Source organism: Balaenoptera borealis (genome assembly GCF_965194805.1).
Source record: "Balaenoptera borealis genome assembly, chromosome: 3".
Classification (NCBI taxonomy): domain Eukaryota; kingdom Metazoa; phylum Chordata; class Mammalia; order Artiodactyla; family Balaenopteridae; genus Balaenoptera; species Balaenoptera borealis.
Window position 1 is genome coordinate 72,923,127 of NC_138866.1, and position 23,133 is coordinate 72,946,259.

At 56.2% G+C, this 23,133-nt stretch overlaps 2 protein-coding genes across 5 annotated transcripts; both read left to right on the plus strand.

Annotated features, from left to right (window-relative positions):
• The first annotated feature begins 606 nt into the window (after positions 1-606).
• Positions 607-5,059, plus strand: RIPK3 (receptor interacting serine/threonine kinase 3). Its single transcript, XM_082385893.1, is given in 11 exon segments — positions 607-815; positions 1,069-1,651; positions 2,152-2,214; positions 2,218-2,297; positions 2,423-2,469; positions 2,672-2,758; positions 2,761-2,838; positions 2,949-3,034; positions 3,279-3,629; positions 3,773-3,833; positions 4,389-5,059. Coding segments are annotated over 11 exon segments (1,680 nt in total). The 5' UTR covers positions 607-795; the 3' UTR covers positions 4,613-5,059.
• A 646-nt stretch (positions 5,060-5,705) lies between these two features.
• On the plus strand, positions 5,706-21,670 carry ADCY4 (adenylate cyclase 4). Of its 4 annotated transcripts, none has more exons than XM_082385872.1 (26): positions 5,710-5,819; positions 6,112-6,316; positions 8,003-8,200; positions 8,314-8,475; positions 9,007-9,252; positions 9,696-9,844; positions 9,921-10,032; positions 10,761-10,888; positions 11,024-11,182; positions 11,360-11,570; positions 11,768-11,941; positions 14,460-14,503; positions 14,639-14,725; positions 14,904-14,973; positions 15,298-15,395; positions 16,067-16,151; positions 16,260-16,397; positions 17,046-17,156; positions 17,434-17,618; positions 17,818-17,902; positions 18,377-18,535; positions 19,822-19,968; positions 20,259-20,366; positions 20,484-20,598; positions 20,919-21,043; positions 21,128-21,670. In XM_082385872.1, the coding sequence occupies exons 2-26, from the start codon at positions 6,158-6,160 to the stop codon at positions 21,278-21,280; spliced, it is 3,408 nt and encodes a 1,135-aa protein (XP_082241998.1). In that variant the 5' UTR covers positions 5,710-5,819; positions 6,112-6,157; the 3' UTR covers positions 21,281-21,670. The 4 variants fall into 4 exon arrangements, with proteins under 4 accessions (XP_082242001.1, XP_082241998.1, XP_082241999.1 ...); XM_082385873.1 differs by having other exon boundaries at positions 11,438-11,570; XM_082385874.1 differs by having other exon boundaries at positions 5,711-5,819; positions 9,103-9,252; positions 11,438-11,570.
• Positions 21,671-23,133: the final 1,463 nt, after the last annotated feature.

The window sequence follows — 23,133 nt, forward strand, 5'->3', positions numbered from 1 at the left end:
CCTGGGAGTAGGTCTTGGTCTTGCCAGCAGACAAATCACTACCAAGGGCAGGAACGCAGACTGTTGGCTGCTTCACACCTACCCCAGGCACATCCCCCAGCAGCTGAAGCCTATGTGAAAATAGCAAAGCTTGATGGTTCAGAGCCAGGCTTGGAGGTCAGTTCCACACACGCTTGGGCCAGGTACTTACACTATCCGTGCTTCCATTTCCTCACCTATAAGGAAGTAACAAAAGCAGTACCTATCTCCTTAGGGTTGATGTGAGAATTACATAAGCTGATCTATAATATGTACCTCCTACATGGTGAGCTTTAGACACGTGTTAGCTATGATCTTAAGGCAGCTGTGAGAAAGCAGAAGCTTAGGACCATAATGTCCTCCTCAGCACCATCTCCCCCCAGTCCTCACCATCCCAGGCTTGGCGGTGGAGCTGGGAATCCTGTGGGAGAAGGGAGAGACGCCAGCTTAGAAGGCGGTTGGTTGTGGGTTCTAGAAGGTGAGGACTCCTTCCATGGCGCCCTGCATACCCAGTGACAATGAACCCGGCCTCGGCACCTGAGGAACAGCACTAGCTTCCGTTCTGCACCCCACCGGCACCCCCTTCCCCCTGCCCCCGAGGGCGGGACTGCAGAGGCTTCCGTCAAAGAAGGAAGTGGTTCAGGCAGTGCAGAGAAAGCAACCCGGGAAGCGGAATCCGTGCAGTGGCCTGGAGACTGACCCCTCTCCCGGCCCCCAACCCCTCTTCCATCCGTGTGGGCTCGCAACTTCCAGAAGCTTCTCGCACCTTCCAACCTGATGTCTTGTGTTAAGTTATGGTGAGTGGAGAGTGAGATATGGTTCCGCAGCCACACACACACACACACACACACACACACACACACACACACACGGCACCCACGGACTCGCTCACAGAACGTGCCAAGGCCAGGGCACAGTGGGGCCCATGGGAGAGGCTGGGGATTGAACTGACCGAGACGAGCTGAGTCACGGGGCCTGGGGGGTGGGCGGTGCAGGGAGCCGCGCGGCCTTGGGGCCCTGGCCAGCGGGTGATGAGGCCCCCTCCCTCAGGCACAGCGGTACCTCAGCCCCGCTGGTGCCCATCGAGGAAGTGGAGAACCCGGAGTTCATGGGCAAAGGCGGATTTGGCGCTGTCTTCCGGGCACAGCACAGGACTTGGAGTTTGGAAGTAGCGGTGAAGATCGTGAACTCGTGTGAGTGCCCCGAGCTGCTTGCGGGAGGGTGTCTGGTCTGGGAGGCTGGGCAGAGGAGGAGGGGCCGCTGCGTGGCAGGGCCTGAGTGCGGAAGGGAAGGATCTTCCCAGGAGGGAGCTCGGCTCCAACCCTCTCCTGAGTGCCAGCCGGCGATATCCAGGGAGGTGAAGGCCATGGCAAGCCTGTGTAACAATCATGTGCTGCCCCTGCTGGGGGTCACAAAGAAACTGGAGTGGGAGTACGTGTCTGGGCCGGCTCCGGAGAACGGTTCCCTGGCGGTGCTGCTACAGCCCCAGTGCCCAAGGCCGGGGCCGCTCCTCTGCCGCCTGCTGCAGGAGCTTGTGCTCGGGATGTGCTACCTGCACAGCCAGAACCCCATGCTTCTACACCGGGACCTCAAGCCCCCCAACGTCCTATTGGACTCAGAGCGGCATGCCAAGGTCAGGGCACCCATTACGCAGCCCAACCCCTGGACGAGGTCCTGCCCCAGAGCTGCTCCAGCCCCACCCACTGGACAGAGGACCTGCTGCAGCCCTGTCTTCTGAATACCCTCAGCATCTCCCTCTGGACACAGGGCTGCCCAAGTGTCAAGGCTCATCCAGGAGCTTTAGCCCCTGCCATACCAGGTGATAGAGGCCTTGGCCAACATGGTCAGTTCCATGGGTCCACCCCACGGGGCCCTCCAAAGACCCGTGGCTGACCTAGTCCAGGAGACTGAGACCTTGACCTAGCCCCATGGAGCGGGGACCCAGACCTCCAACCAGGAGCCCCACTGGTCCTACCATTCCGCTAACCCTCCACACCCCCTTTACAAGGCTGGGACCATAATATCTGTGCAGGCACGGAAGGGCCTGCACCTTCTGTCGGGGAGAGGAAAGGATTCTGGAAGCTGCTAGGCCCTGTCCATCCCCTATCTCCCCCTTCTTATCTCCTTTTGCAGCTGGCAGATTTGGGCCTGTCCACGTTTCTGGAAGGCTCACAGTCAGGGGCAGGATCTGGGGAGTGAGGGAGCACCCCAGCTTACTTGGCCCCAGAACTGTTGGCTGATATAAACTGGAAGGCCTCCATGGCCAGTGATGTCTACAGGTAAGGTACCCACTCCAAACATACATCCCCAGTTTCTACACCTCTCTGGGTCCTTCTAAGGGATGGTATATGGAAAGGAGTCTTGTCAGCAGTTGGGTCAGGCCTCAGCTTTATGTCTCCTGCAGCTTCGGGATCCTAATGTGGGCAGTGCTAGCCGGAAGAGAAGCTGAGAGTAAAACTCTAGGCAGACTCTGGGATCCTTCACCTCAGGTGCCCCCTCCCCCAAACCCCCAATCCCCAAGCCCTCCTCTTCCTGTTTACCTGCTCAGATGGCCCTACTCCCTCCTCACATCTCCTACACTCCCTGCCCCTTTCCGTGATGGTGCAGGTGGCCTTCATACTCTGATTGCCTTCTCCTCACACCCACACCCCAGTAGTGGACCATAAATCACTGCTGCGGGAAGCAGTGTGTGAGAGGCAGATCCGGCCTGCATTGACTGAGCTGCCCCAGTCTGGCCCTGAGATCCTGGCTTGGAAGTACTGAAGGATTTAATGCAGCACTGCTGGAGCCACGAGCCCCAGAAGAGGCCCTCCTTCCAAGGTGCGCTGGCCATTTAGCTGGCAGTTGAGGTAGGCCTGGATCTGTCAGCAGGGGCTTTTCGCTGGAAAAGAAGTTTTGCTCACCTGCCACCCACTCTGCCTTCTCTCCAGAATGCCGACCAAACACCCAGAAAGTCCTCGATCTGGTAAAGAAAGGAGATATATCCGGTAAAAAGATGAATGCTGCAGTCTCCACAGTGAGTGCCCAACGCCCTCACCCCACCTAGGAGCTGGGCAGGATGGCACAACGTGGCTCCCTTGGCCACCCAATGACTCCCCACTGACCACTGTTCTCTAAGCCTTGACTCTCGTCCCCAGTGTCCCCGCCCCATCCCTGAGTTCCCAGGCAACAGATAGGGACCAAGAGACTCCTCCCTTGGGTTTGCTCTGGCTCTCCCACCTCCATGCCCAGCCAGCTCCCCATCCTTGCAGGTAAAGTAGTTCCTGTCTGAGCACAGGGGCAGCAACAGGTTGTTGTCTGTCCTCAAGCCAGGCCCGGAAACTACAGAAATGGATGGCCCTGGGGGAACCACAGGAAGCCATGATTCCATGGTCTCTGAAATGATGAACCTGAATCTGGAGGGGTACCCCAGGTCTGTTCCTGAAAAATGTACAAACCTTCCTGAGAGCATCAGGGCCCAGAGAGGGCAGGTTCAGCCTGCCTGGACAGCAGAGACCTCTTCAGATTCAACAGCCCGACCTCCTCAAAATCCAGAGACCTTACCTGTCAAAAACCAGAAGCCCAGCCCCACCTCAGCTTGGACCCCAGGTCCTGGACCCCAAGGTTATCAGGTGAGACACTGGTAGGACTAGGGGATGCACTAAGACTCCTGTGAATCCTGTCCCCTTGCTAGGGGAGACTTGGGGCTGAGGGGGTCTGCAGTAGGGGAACAAGGCCCAGGACAGGGGGCCTGAGAGCCCTGTGTTGTTTGCAGGGGGCTGAGAGACGTGACACCAACTGGCCTCCCAGGGCGCCAGGGCCAAATCCAGTACCAGGTACTCACTCCCCACTCCTTCCTCCTTCCTTTCCCCTGCTCAATTCTTCCACCAGCTTCTTCCTCAAGACCGAATATAGATCCAGGGTACTTGGGGAGGGGAATGAGAAAGGGCTAGAGGCCACCTAAGCCAACTTTCTCGTTTTATAAATGAAGAAACTGACATCCACTGAGGTCACACAGCAAAGCCTGGATTTGCCCCTGAGCCTTCTGACTTTCCCCCACACCAGCTCTGTGAACCCCTGAATTCCATTCCATTGTTGCCATGTATGCCCAGAGGGTTTCCCATCAGAAAAGACCCCAAATATCAGAGTCTCAGATGTTAGTTGCCACTCCTCTTGAGCTTCTGCAAACCCAATTCTGAAGGTGCAGCCTGAAGAGGAAGGCTGAAGGCACATCTTGACCCAGTCACTGGCAGGCCCAGAGACCCCATACTTGCATTTCCCCAGGGTGAACACGAGGTGCCACTGCCTCTCCACCCTGCTGCTCCTCCTCACTTTGAGTCTCGAGAGCGCTTAACCCTCCCATCCCATCGTCATCACTCTTTCTCTTAAAGGGCCACGGTTTCCTACCATACTTCATAGCCAAGGGGTACAGATTGGAAACAACAACCATATGATTATACAAGGAAGAACTGCCTCATCCGTGCAGGACCTGGCACCTCGGGGCATGGATAGGGGCCCCCAGCACACCCCCCAAGGAATAGGTTCGAAAGAAGGACGGCAAGAACCCGAACCCTGGAGTGGGCCACAGGGCTGGTATCATAATAGCAGGAATTGAAGCAGCTTCTAAACTGCCTCCTGGACTTGAGGCAGCTAGCCTAGACTTTCTCTGAGGGCCATCAGGCCTGCACCCGAACTGTCTTTGTGGCCCCAGGAGTCAATAAATGGGTGGAATTTTAACCAAAGCACCACGAATGAGGCTAAAGCTTCAGCCAGGGATGGGAAGGGACGTAGATGAGAGGCGAGGGAGCTGACATCGAGGGAGTAGAAGGCACTGCGCGGTGTCTGGCTAGGGCCGGAAGCGGGATGCTGAGGGCTGTAGGTGGGCAGAGTTGTGGCACACAAGGTCAGGGCCCAGCTGGCCGCGGCAGGAAGGAATCCTGGAGGTCTGGCTCCTGGGCAGCTCTAATCTCAGGGCAGAGCACTTCCTGTAGAGCAGGCCCAGACCCCACCCTAAACCAAACCCTGAGGACAGAGGCTGTGGTCCTGCCACCACATTTTCTCTGGTCTGTGGAGACTTGGCAGTGGAGTCCTGGGGAGGGGGCTCACCATGGGAATTCACAGACCCCAGCACACCTTTGCCCTGCATGATGCCCCTCGTCTCCCGTAGGTCAGCCCCCATACTACCACCTCCCTCCGCTGCATACACCCATGCACACGTTGCTTCCGTGGAGGCACTGGAACCCTTTGATTCTCAGCTGGTGTCTGGGAGTGGACAGCGACGGCTCCACAAAGCTACACGCAGATGTGCCCCTCCCCTGGAGCTGGACACCACTGGAGTATGGACCACTCAGATATGGCCACAGCGCTGCCATCTAGGCTGGAGGGGCAGGGAATGATCGCCTCCCATCCTGACCTACAACCTAGCCCCCAAATGGCACCACGTTCTTCTTGCCTGCATCTTTGCCAGCCTTCGCTCCAGCCCACCCTCAGTCTCCCCACATCCAAGGTTCTGAACCCATTTTGACATATGACGCTTGGCTCAGCCCATCCCACCCCTTACGTCTCCCCCGTGGTCCGCATTCCTCTTCCTTGAGGGGGCAGATGTGGGGAGGCTGTGGAGTCAGGAGAGACAATCAGAGCGGGGGAGGAGGCCTGCGGAGTCCGGCTAGGGCACAGGAAGGGCCGGGCTGTCCCACCGGGGAAGTGGGAGGACGCCGAGGCGCCGGGAGGGAAGTGCCTGTTGCCCGGGGCTCAGAGCTAATAGCCTAGCAGCCCGTGTGACTCCAAAACCTGCCCTGGGGTTAGCCCGTTCAGCTGCGGCAGTGAGTTGGGGGAAAGGGGGTAGCCGGGGCCCCTTTGCTTCAACCCTAAATCCTGTGCCCCTGGCTTTTGCTAGAGCACCTCTGCAGTCTGGGTTTGAGGAAGGAGGAGCAAAGGATTGAGCAGTCCCTTCACTGCCAACTGGGAGAAGGCAGGGAGGCCACAGGGAGTGCCTAGGAGGAGGTGGGATAGGGAGGTTGGGAGGTCCGGGCGCAAGTGGCTTGGACCCGGCGAGAACGGCACAGCTGGGGCTGGCTGGGGCCTCAGACAGTAACCCACCCTGGCCCTCCTCAGCCCCAGGGGTCACCCCAAGGCGGTGTAGCTCTGGGCAGGGGAGACCATGGCCCGCCTCTTCAGTCCGCGGCCGCCTCCCAGCGAAGACCTCTTCTACGAGACCTACTACAGCCTGAGCCAGCAGTACCCACTGCTGCTACTGCTGCTGGTGATCGTGCTCTTCGGGCTCTTGGCGCTGCTCGCTGTTGCCTGGGCCAGCGGCAGGGTGAGTCGGGGTGGGGGGAGGGAGTGGGGCTCTGGTGCAGGGTGCCTCCTCGGGGACAGCGGGAGGGTCACTGCCTCAGGGGCATTTTCAGGGTTGGGACTTGTGGGTCTTCTTTTCTTTTTTTTCCGGCCGCGCCTTGCAGCGTGTGGGATCTTAGTTCCTGACCAGGGATCAAACCCACGGTCCCTGCATTGGAAGCACGGAGTCTTAACCACTGGACACCACCAGGGTAGTCCCACGTGGATCTTCTTTTCAATGTGCTTTCTTGGCTGGGACCCGGGAAACAAGTGCTAGACCTTGCTAGGAACTGCAGTGACCCTGCACAAGTCACTCTGCCTCTCTGGGCCACAGTCTCCGGGTCTACACAAGGAGATAGCTGAGCCCTCGATGCTTCTAATTTCTCTGCAGGTACTGACAGACCTCAGACCTTACACGCTTCTGTGATCTACTGGTCCTAGAATAAATCCAACACCGGAATTTCCAGTTTTCCGGCGCGGGGTGGGGGAATTACACTGGGCCCCTTGGGAATCTGCTTCCTGGTTTTCTTTCCCTCTTAGGGGCCGTGGGGCAGTTGTACCCACAGAGTCCCAGAAGACACTTTACATCCCACTCTCATTTAGTTCCAAAATGAACCCGTTTCCAGTTTCTTTTGTGGGGGGAAAGGGGACCTTCAATTCCACTTCTGGAAGTATCCTGCTCCAAGTTTTCTTTTCACATTTCGGAGGCAAGGTGGGAAAACCACTGGATGTGACCAATCCTTGCCCGTCCTCCTCCAAGTCCAGGAAGAGGTGGGGACAAACGGTGGAGACAGGGGTGGGAGTGGGGGGCTTCTACGCCTTGAGGTGATGGCGGGATCCAGCTCCCAGGCAGGCGAGGGAGGTTCGGACGCCCCCCTGCCCAAGCTCTGCTGTTGGGCGGGGGGGGGGGGCGGTCAGGGCCTGAAACTCCGAGCCTTGGCCCCGGGCAGGGAATCTCCCCAGCAAATTGGCCAGATTTGGATACACTCATGCCTAAGTGCCTTCTGTGAGCTGGAATTTCTCACTTGCTTTGGGATCCCAGGTGGGGGTGGGAGGGGTGCTTTAGTTCCGATTTGACAGGTGAGAAAACTGAGGCTCAGAAAGCTCCTGGATTCACAAATGGCCAATATGAGGTTGGAGCCAGGTCTTCTGGGTAGATGGCCCAAGGTTCAGTCCCCCTGCAGCATGCCAGTGAGATAGTAGGTTGAATCACAGGAGACTGCTGGCTCTCATAGCACAGGGAGATCAGCTCGGTGCTTTGTGACCACCTAGAGGGGTGGGATAGGGAAGGTGGGAGGGAGATGCAAGAGGGAGGGGATATGGGGATATACGTATGCATATAGCTGACTCACTTTGTTATACAGCAGAAACTAACACAACATTGTAAAGCAGTTATACTCCAGTAAAGATGTTAAAAAAGAAAAAAGAGCGGGAGAAGGCAGCATCTTAAACTCAAAAAAAAAAAAACAACAACAACAACAGATTATCAGCAATTTCATGTGGTTCAACCTAATATGAATGGCAAGCGAAGGTGCCCTACCTGCTTTTCTTACTTGGGTTTGAAACAGTTTTCAGAACGGGTCTGAGGGACTGCCCACTCCTCCTCTCCTTGGACGAGCTCCCGAAACTCCACACCCCAATCTTGCCTCATGTACCCCCTCCCCCCCAGGAGCTGGCCTCAGACCCGGGCTTCCTGACCACTATGCTGTGTGGGCTGGGCGGCTTCTCGCTGCTGCTGGGCCTGGCTTCCCGCGAGCAGCGATTGCAGCGCTGGACGCGTCCCCTGTCGGGCCTCGTGTGGGCAGCGCTGCTCGCGCTAGGCCACGGCTTCCTCTTCACCGGGGGCGTGGTGAGCGCCTGGGACCAGGTGAGGCAGGCCGAGCAGTGGGGAGGGGACTCCCGGGCCTCCAACGCGCACCCAGGCCCCGAGGAGCAGCGCAGCAGTGTAAGCGTGCAACTTCCCGCGCCCGTCTCCCCCAGGTGTCCTTTTTCCTTTTTGTCATCTTCACCGTGTACGCCATGTTGCCCTTGGGCATGCGGGACGCCGCCGCCGCGGGTCTCGCCTCTTCACTCTCACACCTGCTGGTCCTCGGGCTGTATCTTGGGCCTCAGCCGGACTCACAGCCCGCGCTGCTGCCGCAGGTGAGCACGCACGGAGCACAGGCTGCGTCCGCGGCTGGCTCCGCTGGGCGCTACTTGCTACCTCTGGGCATTCACCAACCTTTTGATGATCTGTGACTCCAAGGCAGGGCGCAACGCTGGGCGCAGGGCACAAACACAGGCCCCGACCGTGCCCTCGTGGAGCTGGTACACAGCGCAGCGCGATGCCTGCAAACGCCAGAAGAGGGCTCTGGGCCCATGGGGAAGGGAGTTCGCCAGGGGACCGGGGTGGTGGGGACAGATGGGGATGACGGAACCATCACAGAGAATGTAAAAATTGGAGCTTGAGTAGTGTTGTGCTGCGGCGCGGGTGGGGATGGTGGAGTGGTATTCCCAGCAGAGGAAACGTACGTGCAAAGGTTTCTAGACCTAAGAGGCCGTGTTGGTGCAGCAGCCAAGAGTCTGCTTGGGGCGGGGGGGGGGGGGGGGGGCGGAGAGGGAGGAGAAGTGCCCCCTATGGGTCCCACAGTGTGGCACCCGTTGCCTCGAAATACTTCGGTCTCTTAACTGCAGAGTCCTCCTCAGCCCTCTCAGAGACCAATCCAGCTACACACAATAGCTCCCCGACCCCGGGGTCCAGCGCCCTCTGAGGCTGACCCTTCCGCACAGCTGGCGGCAAACGCGGTGTTGTTCCTGTGCGGGAACGTGGCCGGAGCATACCACAAGGCGCTGATGGAGCGCGCCCTGCGCGCCACGTTCCGGGAGGCGCTTAGTTCCCTGCACTCCCGCCGGAGACTCGACACCGAGAAGAAGCACCAGGTCCGCCGGGCCCGGGAGGCCGGGAGAGACCGGGGCTCGGGGAGAGGAGTTGTTTAGATCCCACAACCGGGCTCTGGAAGCTGAATGACTTTGGGCGGGTCGCTTGACCTTCTGTTTCCTCCTTTGTAAAATGTGGCTATCACCCACCTTGGAAGGCCGCTGTGAGGCTCAAGCAAACTGAAGCTTGTGAAAGCATTTTAGAACGTTGTGATACTAAACGAAGGGCTCTAATTCCGGTATTGGTGCTGGAAGTTCAGTCCCTAAAGGTGATCAGTGCAGGGCAGGGGTGGAGCCTGGCTGTAGGTGGTGGGGAGGACCTGGGCCAGCGCCCTGGGGAACACCTCTGGGGCTGGGGAAGTCTGTGGGCTCCTAAGGGTTTGGGGGGGCTGAGGCTCCTGGTTTTGGGGGGTAGGAGTGTCGGTGCTCATAGTCACCTCCCCCAGGAACACCTTCTCTTGTCCATCCTTCCTGCCTACCTGGCCCGAGAGATGAAGGCGGAGATCATGGCACGGCTGCAGGCTGGACAGGGGTCACGGCCAGAGAGCACCAACAACTTCCACAGCCTCTATGTCAAGAGGCACCAGGGAGTGAGGTATAAGGAAGGATGGCAGACGGGAGGGAACGTGGGCTGAGACGCCAGCCCCACTGATGCGGTCTGCCCTGCCCAGCGTGCTGTATGCTGACATCGTGGGCTTCACACGGCTGGCCAGTGAGTGCTCCCCTAAGGAGTTGGTGCTCATGCTCAACGAGCTCTTTGGCAAGTTCGACCAGATCGCCAAGGTCAGAGGGGGCTTCCTTCCCCACCTTCAAACTCCCCACCCTGGAGAGCCCCTTCTGAGGGAAAGTCCTGCCTTATAAGATCCCAGTCCCACTTCCAAGTCTTTGTGGGCTCCCAGATACTCCACTGCAGGTAGGAGACCCTCTCAAATATCCCCAGGTATGGAACTGCTCACTGCACATCTCAAACCTGGAGGGACCTTTCAACATCCTCACAGATGCCCCAACCACAACACCCCCAAACAGGCTCTGAGCCCCAGCATAGGTGTCTCTGGACACTGCAACCAAATCTAGATAGATTTTTCTGATGCACTAACATTAGGAGGCCCTTCCAAGGGAAATCTCTGCCTCTGCATCCTCAGCCCAGCTACCTTCTCAGTCCCCAGGGATGCCCCTAAGCAACTTAATCTTGGGTGCCCCCCCCAAAAAAAAACCCCTCAATCCTGAGGTGACTTTCATACGCTCAAATCTGGATACACGCTACACATGCCAAAGCTGGAGAGAGCCACAGACATCCCAACCTTTCAGAAGCCCTTCTGAGAAAGACACCCACATAGGAGACCTCAGCCAGCCCTGTATCAAGTTAAGAGAGTCCCTAGACCTGACATAGACAATCCCAACCTCAGAAGTTCTTCAGGAATACCACATTTGCTCCCACTTTTCCCAACTCCCTCCTGCCTACTTTGGCCACTAACCAGGTGCCCCCCTCCCCCTGTACACCCTTCCCCCAGGAGCATGAATGCATGCGGATCAAGATCCTGGGAGACTGTTACTACTGTGTCTCCGGGCTGCCGCTCTCGCTGCCGGACCACGCCATCAACTGCGTGCGCATGGGGCTGGACATGTGCCGGGCCATCAGGTCAGCTGGGGTGGGCAGGATGGATGTGGGGTGGAGGCAGGTAGGGTAGTGGAAGTCATCCTGGAGAGAGGGAGGGGTGCTGCATGGGTAGGGCTGAAGGCAGCACTCAGACTGTTCTCCACACACTCTGCTCAGGAAACTTCGGGCAGCCACCGGCGTGGATATCAACATGCGTGTGGGTGTGCACTCAGGCAGCGTGCTCTGCGGGGTCATCGGGCTGCAGAAATGGCAGTATGATGTCTGGTCCCATGACGTCACTCTGGCCAACCACATGGAGGCGAGTGGAGTGCCAGGGTGAGAGCTGGGGCTCTAGCAGGCTATAGCAAGAGCCCAGTCAGGTCTCCCACATGCCTGGTTTTCATAGTTCTTTAAAATGGGCACGTTCCCAAGTGGGAGATCAGGGAGATCCTGGGGTACAGGGAGGGGAGCTGGGAGACACCTCCTGTAGCACAGGGCCTTGCTTGAAGTCAGACCTCCAGGAATGATCCTCGAAAGAAATGAGAGATTTGGAAGCCCTCCCTCCTGCTTCCCACTGCCCCCTCCTTCCAGACGAGTACATATCACAGGGGCTACGCTGGCACTGCTGGCAGGGGCTTATGCTGTGGAGGATGCAGCCATGGAACACGGGGACCCATACCTTCGGGAGCTAGGGGAGCCGACCTACCTTGTCATCGATCCCCGGGTAAGAGCCCAGCCTGGACCCCATGGGCTGCCCACCCTAACCATCCACAGCCAATGGGCCTGATCTCTTCCGTGCCAGAGATGGAGATCCTGGGTCCTGAAGTGTTTATCGTGGGGGAGGGAACACAAGCCTTTAAAGGGTGTGGGGAGAATGGGGAAGGGTCTGTGATCTTGACTCTCAGCCCTCATGTGCCCCAGGCTGAGGAGGAGGACGAGAAGGGCACTGCAGGCGGGTTGCTGTCCTCTCTTGAGGGCCCCAAGATGCGTCCATCACTGCTGATGACCCGCTACCTAGAGTCCTGGGGTGCAGCCAAGCCTTTCGCCCACCTGAGCCATGTGGAGAGCCCTGTGTCCACCTCCACCCCTCTCCCGGTACGTGCACCTCCTTCATGAGCCCAGCACTTACGTAAACCCACCCCCATTGCCCACTTCCAGCCCCTCCCGCCCCCACCACCAGTGAGTCACTTGACATCACAAGGTCCCGAACTTTCTGGTCACCCTAGTTGCTGGCTCAGGACCTTCCTTGCCCTTCTTTCCAGAGAAAGGGCAAAAATGACTGCCCTCTGAGCTCAGCTCAGAGAAGACCCAAGATCCCACAGACACCATGTCCCTTGCTCCCCAGCCTCTACTCAGGAAAGCCCCTTCCCCTGGTACCATACTTCCTCCTCACTCTGAGGCCAGTGCTGCACACCTATTCCCACCAGGAAGTGTCTCTGTTTAGCTCAGTCCTGCGACTGCACGCTCTCTTCTTCAGTCCCCGCTGGGACCGGGAAGGCGGGGCCAATCGCTTGTTGCCCCAACTCTCCAACACTTGTACGCAGATAAAATGAGGTGACAGTGAAAATCTCTCATGGCCTTGAAGAAGGAAATCACCATGAGTGGGCGGAATGGGGGAGGGAGAGAGCGGAGCCGGCCTACCCCTCGTCTGGGGAAGTTAGGGCAGGGCCAGTTACTGGCTGATCTATGCATAGCACTTCAAGGTAGTCAGTGATTCACCAGCTGCTGGAGGAGCCTGGATGTCCTCCACCGGCCAGCTCTTGAGGTTGGTACTTGATGACAAGCGGCCAGAACCCTCTCATGCAGGGACCCAGGCCATGTCCCTAAAAGCTTGCCCTGGGATTAGATTCCTCAGCCCGTTCTCCTCCATTTTACCCGATCTGCCCAAAACCTGTTTAGCATTCCCAACCACCTATGCACAGATCTTCCCAGAATCTTCTCTACTAGGTAGACCTGCTTGAATCTATGGGGTGACTACAGAGTACCCTTTCTGTGTCCCATCCCCACTCCTCTCCCATCCAGCAGGAAAGCAGGCCAGAGATCAGTGAACAGCGGGGAGCGGGGAGGTGGGGGGGGACCTTGGCAGCAGTGGCTCAGTGGCTGAGTGCTTAATTTCAAGGCTCAGCATGGGGAAAGGGAGCAGTCAGAGGGCTAAGCTGGCAGGATGGAGAGGAAGAAAGAGCCCAAGACCCAGCTGACTATTGCAGGATGAGACCTCCCAGTGGGGGTGGGGTAGAAAGGGGTTTGCCGGGAGCCCAGGGGCTGTAAGACAATATTGGGTGCAATCCCCGTGGTGGGGATGCCCCCCAGAACCCATGCCAGAACTCCCCAACCCCCCACTGGCATGCAGGCTAAGAAGTTCAGGGCAGAGTGGGAATCCCTTGCTCTAAGGTATCTCCTGAGGCAGGACCTCACCAGCCCGGAGACTCCCTTCTCAGCCCCTGATATCCCAGGGTCTTATTCAAATGTTAGGAATCCTGAGAATCACACTTAGCCTACTATTAAACAATGCGGAACTTTGGGGTGGTGGGATGGTGTTTGTATGGTGGCTACCATCCATCCATTCATTCCTTCCTTCCACCATCTTTGAGCACCTACTATGTTGCAGGCACTAGGTTAGTTCTTGAGAAGACAGAAATGAATAAGATGTTTTCCCTGCCTTCAGATAACTTATAGGCATGGGGCCCGGGATGGGGGGCGCAGGTAGGTAGTCTGATAAAGGTGAGGATCAGGCATAGATGCATAGATGGCCCCATGCCTAGAACATACCTCTCAGTCGCTCTCTGTCTCTCCCTCTCTGCTCCTCTCACATACACAAGGTTTTGGTTTGGGGGATGATGTGGCCCCCTGTGACCCTGCTTCCTTCACATGAGCCAGGCGAGTGGGGAAGGACGGTCACCATACATCTTCGCCCCCTTCCTTGGCGCTTGTCTTCACCTGCTTGCGTGCTCCTTCTCACATCTCTGCACACATTGCGTATTCCTTTCAGTGCAGAAGAGAGTGACTGTAACCAGGTTTGTTTCTCTTCCTCTTTCCCTTTCTTCTCCATTTTCGTTTCCCTCCCTCACCACCTCCCAGCTCGGCCTGACCATCAGGAAAGGGCAGAGGAGATTCAGAGTGTTCTGCATCGCCATTCCAGTTTCAACCAACAGGGATTTTTTTGGCATGGGGTGATGGGCAAGTCACTGCCTTTGGAATCTGTTGCAGTCTTTAGGGAAGATGAGACAAGGAATCAACAGCCACTCATGCCTACAGAGGATCCAGGGTTGCCTCCTAAGTGATAGAAACTATGAGGAAATCAGAGAGGATAGACACTCTGGGAGTTCGAAGAGTCAGGAGGAAGCTTGAAGAAGTAAATGTGGTTCGAACCTTCCCTTGAGGGCAGGTGGGATTTGGTAGAGATAGAGATGGAGATGGAGATAGAAATGGAGACATACAGAGAGAGAGAGAGAGAGAGAGAGAGAGTTCACTAGAGGCAAGGGAAGCAGCCAGGTCAAATGCTCAAGTCAAGGCCGGGTGTAGATGATGGAATGCCTCACTGCAGAGAGGCTCCGCCACGGTGGAGGACGCTCACCGTCTTTCGTCTTCCCCCATCCCTGTGTTCTCCCTGCAGGAGAAGGCCCTGTCTTCCTTCAGCCCCCAGTGGAGCCTGGACCGGTGAGGAGGCCTGAACAACTTTGACAGTGGGGCTGTCCCAGTGACCTACCTCCATCCTCCCTGGGGGGCTGCTCCTGCTTTGCCCAGGTGCTTTTGAGGATCTCCCTGGTGACAGGCTGGGCTCTCACTGTGCAGGAGCCGTACCCCCCGGGGACTAGATGATGAACTAGACACCGGGGATGCCAAGTTCTTCCAAGTCATCGAACAGCTCAACTCTCAGAAGTACGGAGAACAGGAGAGGGCTGGGAGGGCTGGAGGCCTGGGCTCATGTGGTAGAGGAGGGGTGGTAGGACCTGGAAGGAAGGGAGAACCTTCCCAGCTCTAGCCCTTCGGCTCACCTGACCACGCCCTCCTCCCTGCTTCTTCCTCTTCCGGGCTTACTGCCCCCACCCTCCACCAGACAGTGGAAACAGTCAGAGGACTTCAACCCATTGACACTGTACTTCAGAGAGAAGGAGATGGAGAAAGAGGTAGACTGGGGGGATGTCACCATAGGATTTCCCAACCTCAGTTCTTCCACCCTGGGGAGGGAGCAGGCCCTGTGGTCCCACCTCCCCTCCCCAGGTCTGCCCAGTTTGTGACCCTGGAGGGTGAAGGGCTCATACCCATCTATTGAATTACTGGGTGGTGATGGGAGGGAGGAGGGCAGCTCCTTGGGGAACAGGTAGAGGCTACCTGGGGCGGAACTGGAGGGGGGACAGTGAGGCTGGGGACCCACTCCTTGCCTGGGACTGACACCTTCAAGGTGGTGGGCAGCACTGGTGCCCCGTCTCCACCGACCCCCTCCCTTCCAGTATCGGCTCTCTGCACTCCCCGCCTTCAAATACTATACAGCCTGCACCTTCCTGGTTTTTTTCTCCAACTTCATCATCCAGATGCTGGTGACAAACAGGTGAGAGACCCCTAGGCAAGGGAAGCCCTGATTCTCAAAAACAGACCCCCTGGCTCTTCCAGACCCCTGACCCACACTTTCTTCCCTTGCCCACTTCCCCTCGGCTCAGGGCACTGAGCCACAGAGGAAATGGAAATTTGTGGTCTGGGGAACTAGTAATCGTAGCCCTCATCTTACTGTCTTACATCCTGTGGACTTTCTATGTACCCCAAGCATTTTCACATACCCGTCTTTCAATTCTAACAACAGTCCCATGAAGGAGGTTTCGTTCCCATTGAGAAGTCCAAATCTCACAGCAAATGAGCTTAAAGAGTAGGTCCTCACTCCCAGTTCACTGCTAGGAGGGGTGAGGACTCATTCAAAACTCAGCCAGATGAAAGAGCTTTGGCCTGAAAGCGCAGAGACCAGTCTGATGCAGCCTCGGCCACTCTTGTGAGCGCCCTGTCCCCTTCCAATATTGTCCCTACATTATCCCAATACTGTCCTAGACCCCTCAGCTTTCCCAGATCATCAGCATGTAATGCCTTTCATCAGCCTAGACCTCATCGGCAGCCGGTTCAGATCCCCAGGACCACTTTTCCCCATGTCTCCCAACCAGAATGAACAGCACCCTCCTAGCGCACAGAAAGCCTCTTCTGGCTCTTAAAGGCCTCGCTCTTGTCTCTCTTTAGGCCCCCAGCTCTGACCATCACCTATAGCGTCACCTTCCTCCTCTTCTTCCTCCTCCTCTTCGTCTGCTTCTCAGAGCACCTGACGGTGAGGTGGGCTCGGGGGCAGAGTGGCGAGCTGGGGCCCTGACCACACAACTTGGCCTACAGTGGGTGCCCCAGCCCCACGGCTAAGACTCCCATGCTCCTTCCACAGAAGTGTGTCTTGAAAGGCCCCAAGATGCTGCACTGGCTGCCCACACTGTCTGTCCTGGTGGCCACACGGCCCGGACTGCGAGTTGCCCTGGGCACCGCTACCATCCTGCTCATCTTCTCCATGGCCATTACCAGCCTGGTGAGAGAGAGGGGGCCCTATGCACCCCCATTAGGGCATGCTGGACCTGCCAGAGGCTGAAAGAGGACCCCTGGATTTGGGAGGACTGCTGGACTAAGGCCAGGGGATGCTGGAAATGTTGGACAAGTATAAAAGAAAATTATAGTCGCCCACAACCTACCACCTGGGCATAATCATTGTTAATAACACTTTGGTGGATATCCTTCCTATCTTTTTTCTATGTATGCAGACCTTCCTTACTTACCTTACTCACTATGATTTTGTAAGCTGAGTTTGGCTGATTTTTCAGAACTTAGAATCATTCCTAGAATTCTATCCCTGAAAAGCACCTTAGGAATCATCCCCCATCCAAGTTACAGAAGCAGAAGCTGGGGCCCAGAGAGGTTAAGTGGCTGGCAAAAGATCACACAGTGGATCCATGACAGACTAGTGCTCAGGACACCCACTCCCCCAGTCCCTGCCCCCGCCCCGCCCCCGCCAGCGAGGACCCCAGCGCTGAGGCTCCCTCACCAACCAGAGATAGCAGGCTCCGCCCCTTTGGAGGAGTCTTGGCCACAACTCATCCCTGGGTCAGCTGCAACCCGGCACAAGCCACCACTGTGCCCAAGGAACTGCCTGCCCGCCTCAGCTCCTCGTCTCCTTCTGCAGGTCTTCTTACCGGCAGCATCAAACTGCCCTTTCCGGGCTCCCAATGTATCCTCCACGGCTTCCAACCTCTCCTGGGAGCTCCCTGGGTCTCTGCCTCTCATCAGCGTCCCAGTGAGTATCCTTCACAGCCCTGAGTCTCCTTCTCCAGAGCCTTCCTCCGCCCCTCCCCCACCCCCTTAGTTGAAGAACACTTCATCCTGTGGACCAGGACAGATATAAGTCACACTTGGTGTGTGTGTGTGTGTGTATGGCCGACACCCTCTGCCTTCCTGATAGGACTGGACCCTGGGAGGGGCAGGACAGGAGCCCTGGGGTGTCCCCCGCCCCTGCCCCTGCCCCTGCCCGAGGGGCATGCCCCACCTCCTGACCGCCCTGCCCGGGCCCGCAGTACTCCATGCACTGCTGCGTGCTGGGGTTCCTCTCCTGCTCCCTCTTCCTGCACATGAGCTTCGAGCTGAAGCTGCTGCTGCTCCTGCTGTGGCTGGCAGCCTCCTGCTCCCTCTTCCTGCACTCCCACGCCTGGCTGTCCGACTGTCTCATCGCCCGCCTCTATCTGGGCACCTTGGACTCCAGGTGCGCACGGCCGCTGCACAGGGGGGCACAGGCTGCGATGGGACAGAGCAGAACTGTTTTCATCTCTTTGTCTGAACCACCCACAGGGCAAAAGGAGAGGGAGGCCGAGGGCTGCGTGGGCACTGGCGCGGGAGGTGCGGGGGAGAGGCCATCGAGAAGGGGCAGGGCAAAGGGAAGCCCTGATCTGTAGCCTCCTCAGGCCAGGGGTGCTGAAGGAGCCTAAACTGATGGGAGCGATCTCCTTCTTCATCTTCTTCTTCACCCTCCTGGTCCTGGCTCGGCAGGTAAGTCTCCCAGCTCAGCCCTCTGGGGCCTCCCTAGGAAGGGTGAGGCGGAGTCCCCATATATGTGGCTTAGTCTTTCCCTTATTCTCTTATTCCCTTTCCCTTATTCTCACCTCTCCAGGGTTGAGCCCAAAGGGTGTGTCCATTAGAAGCTTCTAAGTGAACCTTCCTGCTCCCTTTCTTTCTCCTTCACTGCCCGAGGGGAGCGCCCTCAAATTCTCCCCTCCCCTCCTCCCTCCCACCCCAATCTAGGACAATCATGCTTAAGAAAAAAATCTGCTGCCACTACTGTCCTCGCTAGTTTGAATCTAGATTCAAGGCAGTCTCCCCAGGGATAGTTGCACCTTAAGCCTTTTCTCTAAACTGGGGGTGTGGTATGGTTTTAAGCGTCATGGAGTGAGGGGTGAACACTCAGGAGCTGGGGCTCCCCCTGTACTGTGTGTCTTCCCATGGCCCCCTGGTGACCCACCCCAGAATGAGTATTACTGCCGCCTGGACTTCCTGTGGAAGAAGAAGCTGAGGCAGGAGCAGGAGGAGACAGAGACGATGGAAAACCTGACTCGGCTACTCTTGGAGAACGTGCTCCCCGCGCACGTAGCCCCCCAGTTCATCGGCCAGAATCGGCGCAACGAGGTGACTCCCCACCCCCAGCTCCTGAGCCCCAGACGATGAAAGTCTTGGCTTGGGCCGTCCTCTCTGGACTCCTGTACCATGGGTTGGGTGGCTGCCCGAGCCCCTCTGCCTGTCAGGTGCCCCCATTTTCACAAGATCTTAGCCTCTGTCTTTGGTGAGCACAGAATCTCCACATCCCAAGTTCTTACTTGGAAGGAGTGTCCTCTCTAATGGCCACTCTCTACACTTCAGAAGCCTCATCGCGTGTCCATGGGAATTGTGTGAAGGACACAGTACACCCATCTCTCTAGCCCTGCATTATCCAGTATGGTAGCCGTTAGCCTTGTGTGGCCATTTAAATTTAAATTAATGAAAATAGAAAATTCACTTCCTCGGTCACACTGGCCACGTTTCAAGTGTTCGACAGCTGCTCATGGCTAGTGGCCGCCATATTGGGCGGCACATATAATAGCCATTTCCATCACCGCAGAAACTTCGGTTGAATGATGCTGCTCTAGATCCTCAAATATCTTGCTACAGTCAGAGGATCAGAAGGTCACTCACATATCCGCACCATCTTCTCTGTACCACCACCACCTCACACTGTCTGCTGTGGAAATGCTCTTGGCCTGTATCAAGAGGGTGTTAAAAGAAATGGCTCAGGGGCTATGTCGCGGCCTTGTGCCTCACCACATGCTCTCTGCTCTCAAGATCAGTAGTAGCTCTGCTTCTCCTGGTTTCTTCTCTTATAGACACTGGAAATCTGGTAACTGATCCTGTTTCTGTCTTCTCATTGGCTACTAGAAAGCTCAGAGCCAGAATCTAGGACTAATGAGGACTCCCCCTTCCCCTATTATTGCTCTTTTTTTTTTTCTTTTTTTTTTTTTTTTGAGTTTGAACAGCAAAATCCTTTTCTCAAAGTTCTGGAGGCTACTATTGCTTCATTTTATCTTCCAAACTGTAGCTATCTTTGTAAGCTGACTTAACTGACTTAACACTTCTCAGCAATAAGATAGGATACATGGATAATTCCCATGGACATGATCCCAGTTCCAAAAGAGACTCCCTTCATGTTGATGTCAGGTGATCTTGACTCTGAACCTCTGTCTCTCCTGGAATCGCAGTGAGACCCAATCTTTAACTCTTGAGTCACATCCCTGGGGTAACCTGGCCCTACCCCTCTCCTTCCTTCCCGATCCTTCTTAAAGCAAGGCGGAGGAGTGTAGACACAGGGAGGAGGACCCATGTAGACCCAGAAGGGGGAAGAACATGGCATAGCCCCTTACCCCAACCTCCTGCCCTCCCAGGACCTCTACCACCAGTCCTACGAGTGTGTTTGTGTCCTCTTCGCCTCAGTCCCAGACTTTAAGGAGTTTTACTCTGAATCCAGCATCAACCACGAGGGGCTAGAGTGTCTGCGGCTGCTCAATGAGATAATTGCTGATTTTGATGAGGTGACAACTTGAAAGGTCCCCCCAGACCCTATGACCTGGATTCTAGAATTTCCCACCAGTCCCTCCTTCCACTTCGCTTTCCTGGCCATGAGGCCCATCCTCCCTCCCCAGTCCTCCTGCTCCTCCTCTGAACCCCCAGCTCTGCCCTCCCAGGCAACTCTGCCCACTACCAACTCTCCTCCTGCCACCATCCCTGACCCCACAACTGGTCCTTTAGCTTCCAAAATCCTGGGGCTGGGCTTCTGGGAGAGAGCAAGAGAGACTGGGGACACAGCCTCCTTTCCATACAGCTGCTCTCCAAGCCCAAGTTCAGTGGGGTGGAGAAAATCAAAACTATCTGCAGCACCTACATGGCAGCTACAGGCTTGAACGCCACCTCCGGACAGGACGCACAGCAGGTACAGCGTCCCTTCATTACCTACTAATCCTCGTCCGGGCTCTCATTGGTGGGCCCATAAGTGGGCCTTATCCCTGTGACCTCATTGATCCATCCTGGTGGGCCGGCCCTTTGCCAGGATGCTGAGCAAAGCTGCAGCCACCTTGGCACCATGGTAGAGTTTGCCGTGGCCCTTGGGTCTAAGCTGGACGTCATCAACAAGCACTCATTCAACAACTTCCGCTTGCGTGTGGGTGAGGACCCTCCCTTGCTGGGACAGTCTGGGACCTCCTCCTCACTTTCCCAAGCTCTCCCTCTCCCGAGTCCTTTGTTAGCTGCTCCCCAGCTCACCCTGGGAGCCCCCTCCAGACTCACCCCTTGGGATGGAGCATGAAGCCGCTGGGCCAGAAGCTATGAGATCCATCCAATTCTTTCCCTAAGCCGCACTCCTCCGGTCCCTCCTCCTTTCCTCCAAGGCCCCTAGGCCCTTCACCCTAGTTCCTTGAGCTTCATCTTCCCCTCCCTTGCTCGAAATCCCCCCCTCAGGGCCCCTCTTTACCATACCTCTTGTCAGGGTTAAACCACGGACCTGTAGTGGCCGGAGTGATTGGGGCCCAGAAACCACAATATGACATCTGGGGCAACACGGTGAACGTGGCCAGCCGAATGGAGAGTACAGGCGTCCTGGGCAAGATCCAAGTGAGGGAGCCACATTGGAGGCATGGGGGCAGGGGGATAGGGATAGGGCCACTCCCACATTCCCTCACTCCCCTCCAATTGCAGGTGACCGAAGAGACAGCCTGCGCCCTGCAGTCCTTAGGCTACACCTGCTACAGCCGGGGCATCATCAAGGTCAAAGGCAAAGGGCAGCTCTGCACCTACTTCCTGAACACAGATTTGACACGAACTGGACCTCCCTCGGCCACCCTCGGCTGAGAACCCCACCCCCTCCTCCCACCTATAAGATCCTCCATAAAGATACTCTGGTATGTCTGGTTTAGAATTGATGTCAGAAGCTACTAGTATATCTGGGGAGCATCTTCTCCTCGCCTCTCAGTAGTATGGCTTCTTCTCAGGCCAGACTGAGTGTTCGTGTGCGTGCAAGTGTGAGCATGAGTGTGTTAAAAAGGAGTGATTCTTTCTCACAAGCTCAGCAAGACGACTGCCTCAGCCTCCCTGCCTGCCTGCCAACGTGATTCCAGTGTTTTGTACCCTTGGAAGCAGAAAGGATTTTATCCACATGACTCAAAACAAAGACTTGTCCTTTCCTGCTCCCCATCCACAAATACCGGAAAGAATCTCCAGTAAAATATCATTTGATCTTTATTCATTCAACAAACACTAAATAAGCACCTGTTATGTGCTTACTGTGTAGCATGGGCGGGAGGCCTGGGAAATAATCTATTAGGTCCCTCCCTGTTTTGGCTGCTGTTCTCAAACGGACCCACCATGCTTTCTAGCAAGGACCTGTAGACAGTTTGAGGGTCTCCTGTTCTCAGGTCCCTCAGATTCCCCCCTGCTTCCTTTTGCAGCCTTCTGCACAGTTGCTGATATTACATGGGTCTTGAAGCATCCAGGGCTCCTTCCCACTTGCTCATATTTTGGGGTCCATGGGAGATATACTGACACCCTAAGTTTGTTGCAGATGTTGCACGTGGATTTGGGGTTTTCTCCTAGTTGTCTTTCTTTTTTTATGGGAGACATTCAAAAAGTACACTGCCGCTACCATCTTCTATTTTTTTTTAAACGAATATCGTATATTTTTATTTTATTTATTTATTTTTAATTTTTGGCTGCATTGGGTCTTCACTGCTGCACGCGGGCTTTCTCTAGTTGTGGTGAGCGGGGGCTACTCTCTGTTGCAGTGGGCGGGCTTCTCATTGCGGTGGCTTCTCTTGTTGTGCAGCACAGGCTCTAGGCACACGAGCTTCAGTAGTTGTGGCACATGGGCTCGGTAGTTGTGGCTCGCGGGCTCTAGAGTGCAGGCTCAGTAGTTGTAGCGCACGGGCTTAGTTGCTCCGTGGCATGTGGGATCTTCCCGGACCAGGGCTCGAACCCGTGTCCCCTGCATTGGCAGGCAGATTCTTAACCACTGCACCACCAGCGAAGCCCCTACCATCTTCTTAAAATGCTGTCAGAACAGAGCCAGTCCAAGACTCTCCAAGACAACAGTCATCCCTAGGAAAGAATGACTCAACCTTCCCACTTCTGCAAATCTTCATTTCCTAAGGGTGACCACATCACAGAGGGCCCTCAGCTCCAGCCTGCACCAGAGCGTTTTAGGGGCTGGCAGAATGCTGATGTGCAGAACTCTAGGGGATAAGATCTGATGACTTGGTTCTCAAGTGAGGCCTTCTTGGGAGACAGAGGGAAGGCAAGCCATCCCCTAGGACATCTCCCACTGAGAGGACAAAGATTACTGGTAGGAAGCTGGAGTCCTGCTAATAAAGATACCCATCACAGCCTTCAGGGCAGACACCTCACAGCAGTGCTAAGTGTTCTCAGAAGGTTAGCTAAGTCAGGGAGTGAAGGTCCGCTGAGTCGGAGAGTCTGGAGTGATGAGCCCACATGGGTGGTCTTCCTTGGCCAGCTCCTTCAGGGGTCTGCAGCCCTGTGTTGTTCTCAGTATGATCTGCAGACCACCTGCCTCAGAAGCAGGGAGGGAAGGAGGTCTGATTTCTATGTCTGTGTCTCTTCCAAAACTGAAAATCATGGGAAACTAAAGGATGTGCCTCTCAGCTACTGAGAAGGACACCCATAAGGGCAACCAGGAGCACCCGAGTCCGCCA